This window comes from Cyclopterus lumpus, chromosome 22 (genome assembly GCF_009769545.1).
Source record: "Cyclopterus lumpus isolate fCycLum1 chromosome 22, fCycLum1.pri, whole genome shotgun sequence".
Classification (NCBI taxonomy): domain Eukaryota; kingdom Metazoa; phylum Chordata; class Actinopteri; order Perciformes; family Cyclopteridae; genus Cyclopterus; species Cyclopterus lumpus.
The window spans coordinates 20,856,288-20,865,993 of NC_046987.1; the positions used below are offsets into that span (position 1 = coordinate 20,856,288).

At 47.1% G+C, this 9,706-nt stretch overlaps 1 protein-coding gene across 2 annotated transcripts in view; it reads left to right on the forward strand.

The window, feature by feature from the left end:
- The window catches only part of egln3 (egl-9 family hypoxia-inducible factor 3), a 20,550-nt gene extending 11,162 nt beyond the window's left edge, over positions 1–9,388 (forward strand). For both annotated transcript variants that reach the window (XM_034562886.1, XM_034562887.1), the window contains 4 exons: positions 2,466–2,585; positions 4,561–4,697; positions 8,370–8,443; positions 8,750–9,388. In XM_034562886.1, the coding sequence (XP_034418777.1) occupies positions 2,466–2,585; positions 4,561–4,697; positions 8,370–8,443; positions 8,750–8,778 (360 nt within the window). In that variant the 3' untranslated portion in view covers positions 8,779–9,388. The remainder of the gene's footprint in view (positions 1–2,465; positions 2,586–4,560; positions 4,698–8,369; positions 8,444–8,749) is intronic.
- The last annotated feature ends 318 nt before the right edge of the window (positions 9,389–9,706 follow it).

Sequence of the window (9,706 nt, forward strand, 5' to 3'; positions counted from 1 at the left end):
TATCTTTGATTTTCTCTGTAATATAAAGTTCTGCTCCTCTAAACAGAACCTAGAACTAGAACGTGTCTTTAGTGCAGAATTAAAGGTTTTATGACAAAAACAAAGACATTACAGCGTAAAATGTAGTTTTCTGTCACATGATGTTTAACAGCCAATCAGAGAGCAACAGATCTATAAAGTTTCACCTGTGTTGAAACTGTTTAACTGTTTTACTATATGAGTGAAACAATGATGTTGTTAGATTGACACAAAATAACTAATAATAAAACTATTTGGACGATCAAACCTTTTAAACCAGTAAATACTTAATTTAAAAAATACACAAATTAACACAAACAATGTAAACTTTTTACAATAAACACAGAAATGAAGCTCAAAAAAGAGAAATGAAACAATATAATTGACAAAATGCTTTTTATTCGTGAGGATTTGCTACTTTTTTATTTACCGTCTTTATCTGTAAAGTTTGTTTTGGTTGAAATGATCAATTCATCAATCAAACGCTATTGATTGATGAAAGTAATTGTCAAGTATTTATATACATATACATATTTATATACATCGGCTTTAAAGTTCTGTGTTGAGCGTCCGTCCTGCAGCCGCACGCGCCTCACGTACACTTCATTAACCCTTCTGGAACGCTGCCAAGTGCACACCCTGACTCCTTCCTCCTCCTCTCTACCAGAAGGATGATATACACACACATATATATATATATATATATATTATCTCCTTCTCCTTCTCCCTCTCTCCCTCCCCTCTTCCTCTCAACTAGGAGAATAAGATAAAGTTGAGTTTAAACGACTCTCAGAGGATGTATTATTTTCTCTCTGCCCTTTTCAGTCCGTGTGTGTGTGTGTGTGTGTGTGTGTGTGTGTGTGTGTATTTGAATGTTTAGATGTCGGCCATGTTTTCTGCAGAGTTGTTTTGTTGCATGATGACAACTAATTATTCACAAAGTAGAGAAAAACACTCTTCATGCCTCTAGAACAGCTGATGGATAAGAAGTGCACACACACTTGACCTCTGAGGTCAAGTGTGTGTGCACTTCTTATCCATCATATGTGTGTGTGTGAGTGTGTGTGTGTGTGTATCAACTATGTGTGTGTGTCAGCTGTTTGTGTTTCCGAGAAGGAAATCCTCAGTTTGAGCCTCTGTTGACTCTGATGTCTGCTGCTCTCAGCCAATCAGCTTCCGCTTGGTGCTCGGGTCAAAAGGTCACGGCGCTGCAGGGCGCACAGCAAGAGGACCGGAGCTGGTGTGTATATATATATATATATATGTATATATATGTGTATATATATATATATATATGTATATATGTGTGTATATATATATATATATATATATATATACACACATATATATATATATATATATATATATATGTGTATATATATATGTGTATATATATATATGTATATATTATTATTATCAGTATTGTAAAAATTCTTAACCAACACTTCTGAGTCTTTAGGAATCACTGATGTAAACAAACACAACTCAGATTTATTTACATATAAAATAGAATTTCTGTGATCATTTATTTTACAGAAATTACAAAACAATAACATTTATATAATATTCAACATGTTTCAAGTGTTCGTCATGTTGGAAATGTGGCTTTTAACCTGCTTTAAACATTTAACTCTTCACAGTCTGAAGTTCAAAGATTCACTGATTTGTTGTCACGTGACTTTTGGTTTCAGATCAATCAACCATGACGTCACCGTTTGAATTCGGAGCTCAGAATTTAATGTTTTTTACAGAATTTGCTTTAATAAAACAGTTTATTTGTTTTTGGCTTTTTCTGACTGAAGCGTTCTTGCACACGATGTGTTCAAGGACCGTCGTAAAAAGACGGTTTTCACTTTTTCTGGCAGATAAACGGGCTAGTTTTGCTTTTCCATCCCACACTGGACGCGTCATGTCTGTCAGCTTTTATTTTGAAAATGTCACAGCTTTTCACTTTATTGTGAAATTGATCAAATACTGGAGATTCTGAAATCCAAACCTTTTCTTTTGGAAACCTAACTTTGAGGAATATGAACGGGTTTCTCAGACACTTTGTTTTGTTTAACAAAATAAGTGAAAGGGAAATGTTTTTATGTTTAAAATAAAAGCATCTAAATAAGAACTAAATAAATAAATAAATCTGAATGATTGATATCGTACTTTACTTTGAAATGCATCGAAATATACAACAAACTAAATATTGTTATCCTAAAATATGTAAAGTAACAGTTAGGCTCAGTAAAGTACCTCACCTTCACAATTATAATCCTAATGAAGATATAAAGTCATTCTTGTGTAATACTGACTGTGTGTGTGTGTGTGTGTGTGTGTGTGTGTGTGTGTGTGTGTGTGTGTGTGTGTGTGTGTGTGTGTGTGTGTGTGTGTGTGTGTGTGTGTGTGTGTGTGTGTGTGTGTGTGTGTGTGTGTGTGTGTGTGTGTGTGTGTCTTAGGCCATGGTGGCGTGTTACCCAGGAAACGGGGCGGGCTACGTGAAACATGTGGACAACCCGAACCGCGACGGGCGCTGCATCACCTGCATCTACTACCTCAACAAGAACTGGAGCGCCACGGTGAGTTCAGGGACCTCTGCTCAAAACTGGATGTTCGACCTCTGATCTCTTTACGAGGTCTTAATGGATGCAGACGTTCTCAGATTGTGATACTCGATGACTTTGATCTCTTCTCAAAACGCTCTGTGAGGACGTCGCTGTGAAAAACCGTAAAGTGAAAGTATTATCGGTTAAATGGAGTAAATTATTGATCGGGAGGAGAGGGAGGAGAGGGAGGAGAGGAAGGAGAGGAAGGAGAGGGAGGGAGGAGAGGAAGGAGAGGGAGGAGAGGAAGGAGAGGAAGGAGAGGAAGGAGAGGGGGGAGAGGGAGGAGAGGGAGGAGAGGAAGGAGAGGGAGGGAGGGAGGAGAGGGAGGAGAGGAAGGAGAGGAAGGAAGGAGAGGAAGGAGAGGAAGGAGAGGGAGGAGAGGGAGGAGAGGAAGGAGAGGGAGGAGAGGGAGGGAGGAGAGGGAGGAGAGGAAGGAGAGGGAGGAGAGGGAGGAGAGGAAGGAGAGGAAGGAGAGGGAGGAGAGGGAGGGAGGAGAGGGAGGAGAGGGAGGAGAGGGAGGAGAGGGAGGAGAGGGAGGGAGGAGAGGGAGGAGAGGAAGGAGAGGAAGGAGAGGGAGGAGAGGGAGGAGAGGGAGGAGAGGAAGGAGAGAGAGGAAGGAGAGGGAGGAGAGGGAGGAGAGGGAGGGAGGAGAGGGAGGAGAGGAAGGAGAGGAAGGAGAGGGAGGAGAGGAAGGAGAGGGAGGAGAGGGAGGGAGGAGAGGGAGGAGAGGGAGGAAGGAGAGGGAGGAGAGGAAGGAGAGGGAGGAGAGAGAGGAAGGAGAGGGGGGAGAGGGAGGGAGGAGAGGAAGGAGAGGGGGGAGAGGGAGGGAGGAGAGGGAGGGAGGGAGGAGAGGAAGGAGAGGAAGGAGAGGGAGGGAGGAGAGGGAGGAGAGGGAGGAGAGAGAGGGAGGGAGGAGAGGAAGGAGAGGGAGGAGAGGGAGGAGAGAGAGGGAGGAGAGGGAGGAGAGAGAGGGAGGGAGGAGAGGGAGGAGAGGGAGGGAGGAGAGGGAGGAAGGAGAGGGAGGAGAGGAAGGAGAGGGAGGAGAGGGAGGGAGGAGAGGGAGGAAGGAGAGGGAGGAGAGGAAGGAGAGGGAGGAGAGAGAGGAGAGGGAAGAGAGGGAGGAGAGGGAGGAGAGAGAGGAGAGGGAGGAGAGGGAGGAGAGAGAGGAGAGGGAAGAGAGGGAAGAGAGGGAGGAGAGGGAGGAAAGGAAGGAGAGGGAGGAGAGAGAGGGAGGAGAGGAAGGAGAGGGAGGAGAGGGAGGGAGGAGAGGGAGGAGAGGGAGGAAGGAGAGGGAGGAGAGGGGGGAGGAGAGGAAGGAGAGGGAGGAGAGAGAGGGAGGAGAGGAAGGAGAGGGAGGAGAGAGAGGGAGGAGAGGAAGGAGAGAGAGGGAGGAAAGGAAGGAGAGGGAGGAGAGGGAGGAGAGAGAGAGAGGGAGGAGAGGGAGGAGAGAGAGGGAGGAGAGAAAGGAGAGGGAGGAAAGGAAGGAGAGGGAGGAGAGAGAGGGAGGAGAGGAAGGAGAGGGAGGAGAGGAAGGAGAGGGAGGAGAGAGAGGGAGGAGAGGAAGGAGAGGGAGGAGAGAGAGGGAGGAGAGGAAGGAGAGGGAGGAGAGGAAGGAGAGGGAGGAGAGAGAGGGAGGAGAGAGAGAGAGGAGAGGAAGGAGAGGGAGGAGAGAGAGGGAGGAGAGAGAGAGAGGAGAGGAAGGAGAGGAAGGAGAGGGAGGAGAGGAAGGAGAGGGAGGAGAGGAAGGAGAGGGAGGAGAGAGAGAGGGAGAGGAAGGAGAGGGAGGAGAGAGAGAGAGGGAGAGGAAGGAGAGGGAGGAGAGAGAGAGAGGGAGAGGAAGGAGAGGGAGGAGAGGAATTATTGATCGGTCAGTCAAATGTTTGTAAAAATAAAGCGAGTATAAAGAAATGGAGTTCATAGTCGAAGCGTCCTCTGTGTTGTGCACCAGGAGCACGGAGGCGTCCTCCGGATCTTTCCGGAGGGGAAACCGTACGTGGCCGACGTCAAGCCGCTGTTCGACCGCCTGCTCTTCTTCTGGTCCGACCGCAGGAACCCGCACGAGGTTCTGCCCTCCTACGCCACCAGGTGAGTGGCCGAGCAATCTGTCAATCAACCAATCGATCAATCAACCAATCAGTCGATCAACCAATCAATCGATCAATCAACCAATCAGTCGATCAACCAATCAATCGATCAATCAACCGATCAGTCGATCAACCAACCCATCTAATCAACTAACCAGTTACATTTTAATAACGCATAGATAACATTTTATATATTTTTTAAACTGCTAGTATATAAAAAAGAAAATGCATTCAAAATAGTTATTTTATGTATTTTAAAATTACGCGACCAATAAATCTCAATTCACTACGTTTTAGTTTTGTTAGTAATTCCAATAAAAAGTACAAAAATATAAATTGAAGTAAATTAGGATAACTTCATATAGGGAGGAGAGGAAGGAGAGGGAGGAGAGAGAGGGAGGAGAGGGAGGAGAGAGAGGGAGGAGAGGGAGGAGAGAGAGGGAGGAGAGAGAGGAGAGAGAGGAGAGAGAGGAGAGGGGGGGGAGGAAGGAGAGGGAGGAGAGGGAGGAGAGAGAGGAGAGGGAGGAGAGGGAGGAGAGAGAGGAGAGAGAGGAGAGGGAGGAGAGGGAGGAGAGAGAGGAGAGGGAAGAGAGGGAGGAGAGGGAGGAGAGAGAGAGGAGAGGGAGGAGAGGGAGGAGAGGGAGGAGAGAGAGGAGAGGGGGGGGAGGAAGGAGAGGGAGGAGAGGAAGGAGAGAGAGGGAGGAGAGAGAGGAGAGGGAGGAGAGAGAGGAGAGGGGGGGAGGAAGGAGAGGGAGGAGAGGAAGGAGAGGGAGGAGAGAGAGGAGAGGGAAGAGAGGGAGGAGAGCGAGGAGAGAGAAGAGAGGGAGGAGAGGGAGGAGAGAGAGGAGAGAGAGGAGAGGGAGGAGAGGGAGGAGAGAGAGGAGAGGGAAGAGAGGGAGGAGAGGGAGGAGAGAGAGGAGAGGGAGGAGAGGGAGGAGAGGGAGGAGAGAGTGGAGGGGGGGGGGAGGAAGGAGAGGGAGGAGAGGAAGGAGAGAGAGGGAGGAGAGGGAGGGGAGGGAGGAGAGAGAGGAGAGGGGGGGAGGACGGAGAGGGAGGAGAGGAAGGAGAGGGAGGAGAGAGAGGGAGGAGAGGGGGGGGAGGAGAGAGAGAGAGGAGAGGAAGGAGAGGAAGGAGAGGGGGGAGAGGGAGGAGAGGAAGGAGAGGGAGGAGAGGGGGGAGAGAGAGGGAGGAGAGGGGGGAGAGGAAGGAGAGGAAGGAGAGAGAGGAGAGGAGAGGGAGGAGGAGGAGATGGAGGAGAGGAAGGAGAGGGAGGAGAGAGAGGGAGGAGAGGGGGGGGAGGAAGGAGAGGGAGGAGAGAGAGGAGAGGGAAGAGAGGGAGGAGAGGGAGGAGAGGGAGGAGAGAGAGGAGAGGGAGGAGAGAGAGGAGAGGGAAGAGAGGGAAGAGAGGGAGGAGAGGGAGGAGAGGGAGGAGAGAGAGGAGAGAGAGGAGAGGGAGGAGAGGGAGGAGAGAGAGGAGAGGGAAGAGAGGGAGGAGAGGGAGGCGAGAGAGGAGAGGGAGGAGAGGGAGGAGAGAGAGGAGAGGGAGGAGAGGGAGGAGAGAGAGGAGAGGGGGGGGAGGAAGGAGGAGGAGATGGAGGAGAGGAAGGAGAGGGAGGAGAGAGAGGGAGGAGAGGGGGGGAGGAGAGAGAGAGAGGAGAGGGAGGAGAGGAAGGAGAGGGAGGAGAGAGAGGGAGGAGGGGGGGGGGAGGAGAGAGAGAGAGGAGAGGACGGAGAGGGGGGAGAGGGAGGAGAGGAAGGAGAGGGGGGAGAGGGGGGATTGGGAGGAGAGGGGGAGGAGAGGAGAGGGGGGAGAGGAAGGAGAGGAAGGAGAGAGAGGAGAGGGGGGAGAGGGAGGAGAGAGGGAGGAGAGGAGAGGGGGGAGAGGAAGGAGAGGAAGGAGAGAGAGGAGAGGAGAGGAGAGGGAGGAAGGAGAGGGAGAGAGAGGAGAGGAAGGAGAGGGAGGAGAGAGAGGGAGGAGAGGGAGGAGAGGGAGGAGAGGAAGGAGAGGGGGGAGAGGGAGGAGAGGAAGGAGAGGGAGGAGAGGGGGGAGAGGGAGGAGAGAGAGGGAGGAGAGGAGAGGGGGGAGAGGAAGGAGAGGAAGGAGAGAGAGGAGAGGAGAGGGAGGAGGAGGAGAGGAAGGAGATGGAGGAGAGGGAGGAAGGAGAGGGAGGAGAGGGAGGAGAGGAAGGAGAGGGAGCAGAGAGAGGGAGGAGAGGGGGGAGAGGAAGGAGAGAGAGGAGAGGGAGGAGAGGAAGGAGAGGGAGGAGAGGGAGGAGAGAGAGGAAGGAGAGGGAGGAGAGAGAGGAAGGAGAGGGAGGAGGAGGAGAGGAAGGAGAGGAGGGAGAGGGAGGCTCTCTGTGTGGTAGCAAACATCTCCTCCTCTGCCTCAAAGCTCTCTGGGTACGGAGCGTCTCCAGTATATAGATTTATAAAGTTACATTTAAAGTTACATTTAAAGTTAGTTACATTTAAAGTTAGTCACATTTAAAGTTACATTTAAAGTTAGTTACATTTAAAGTTAAAGTTACATTTAAAGTTACATTTACAGTTAGTTACATTTAAAGTTACATTTAAAGTTACAGTTACATTTAAAGTTAAAGTTAAAGTTAGTTACATTTAAAGTTACAGTTACATTTAAAGTTACATGACGGTTAACGCACGTGCACGGGGCTGTTGGTGCGCGTGCAATCGGCCCTTGATGCGCGCACACACCCACACGTGCACACCCACACGCACACACCCACACGTGCACACCCACACGCGCACACCCACACGTGCACACCCACACGTGCACACCCACACGTGCACATAGACATACGGGGGGGACATGAGCAGAGAGCACACAGGAAGGAAGCCTCTGGACTGGCTTCCTTCCTGTGTGTGTATCAGTGGACACAGAGACACGCCCACATTTCCATCGCTCTCCTCCGTGTGTATCACTGGTTGCCATGGCGAGAGGGCACGTGTTGGTTAAGCTGCTCATTTAAAGCAGCTGTGTGTCTGACTAAGCTGGTATTTCATGAAAAAGAACCTGCCAAAATGTAGAATGTCACAGAAATCCATAACTCTGATCACGTGTGGACGTTATAGAGGCTCACTCTTTTGTGAACGTGTCCTCAAATGTGTTTTTTGGGTTTAGATATGACGGATTAATCACAGTTCACAAAGAAAGAACATGTGGCTCGGTTTTAGAATGCAGTCGAATGAAGCAGAGAGCCGGATGAAGTTCCTCCTGATAAATGGGAAACGTCGTGGATTCCATGGACACGTGTGAGGAGCACAAGAACCCCAAAGTTTTGATCCATAAATGGTGTAAAAAGAGTGCCGACTGTGAGACTTGTGGCAAAATATATATGATAAATGACTTTAAATACAATAATAATAACATATCTATTAAGTACAACATCTTAAGACATTTAGTGCAGAAGTACACACAAAAGTACACTGAATAACATCGAGATTTATTATTAATTTATTTTCACTGACGGGAAATAAACACGGTTTGTTGGCACCACCTGCTGGTGTGAGTGTGTAACAACACTAAAGCTTCTTTAAAAAAATAATAATAATATTGATCTCATATTGAAGCTAATTTGATATATATTTATATTTCTCTCCATGAATATATATATATATATATATATATATATAATGTAAACTGGTTCTGCTTCAGGTACGCCGTCACCGTTTGGTACTTTGATTCAGAGGAGCGAGCCGAGGCCAAGAGACGCTTCAGGGACTTGACAGGTACAAGTACAACAAGTACAAGTACAACAAGTACAAGTACACACAGTACTATGGCGGAGTTTATGTCATTATGCGATACTTTGTATTAAATGTATTTTTTATGCAATGTATGCCATATTACCTCTGAACTTTTTACATGATTTATTTTGACGTTGACATAAAAAAAATACTATAACGTTTAATTGACTGACACATTATACTAACTTTTGACTTTTTTTCAACACAATTATTCGTAGAGAAAATCTAATAAAAGAAGTTTTTCATTAAATTGCCTCTAAAACTAAAACAGTGTTTCTTCCGTTTCAGCTCTGCAGCCGGGCGGCGGCTCCCGGTGATGTTTCCTCCTCCTCGCCGTCGGCGCGTAAACATTCTCACCTTTCGTGTGTGTGTGTGTGTGTGTGTGTGTGTGTGTGTGTGTGTGTGTGTGTGTTTCTGCTGAGTGGAAAACAGCTGACTGCACCTTTTTAAGCTTCAGCTTCCTCCTCCAGGAGGAGAGTTGACCAACAGTTTCAGGTTTACAGATGAAAAGACATGAAGCGACAGGGACATGTTCTTTAAAGATGCTTTAAATACGTTTACTCGATGTTTACTCGATGTTTACTCGATGTTTACTCGATGTTTACCGATATATCTCGTCTGAATGTGGACTGATGCTGTTCTGAAAAGTCAAATTCTTTGGTATTTTAACTTTATATTCTTAAAATGACAGCCAGCGTTCTGTGCATGCTCCGCCCTCCTCTGAGGTGTGTGTGTGTGTGTGTGTGTGTGTGTGTGTGTGTGTGTCTCAATGCCAACTTACTTACTGAGACCTGACCTGAGATCTGTTTTCAGACATGTAGAACAAAAAGAAACATTTTGTCTGAATTTAATCAGTCGTGATATTTACTGCTGTGTTGAACGAAGATTTTATACGGAACGTTAAATAAAAATGTATAATCTCATCTACTCGTTTGTGTGCCATATTTTTTTTTAGGAATGGATGACAGTTATTTTGGTGCCTGTCAATCAAACGCTTAGTGTAAAACGGTACGTGGGAGGTTTGCATGAAACCATTCAAACTTTAGTGAAAACAATACACACGACAACGCATTCATACTTTTATACTTAAAGTATAATAACAATAAACTAACTGTTCTCCCATTTAAATGACTGAAGAGATTAAGCTCCGCCCACCTGGTGCCTCAGTTTGAATAAATCAATGAGCATGTTCAGTTCAGCTGTCGACACACATTTTACACACATAATTAAACACATTTTATATAT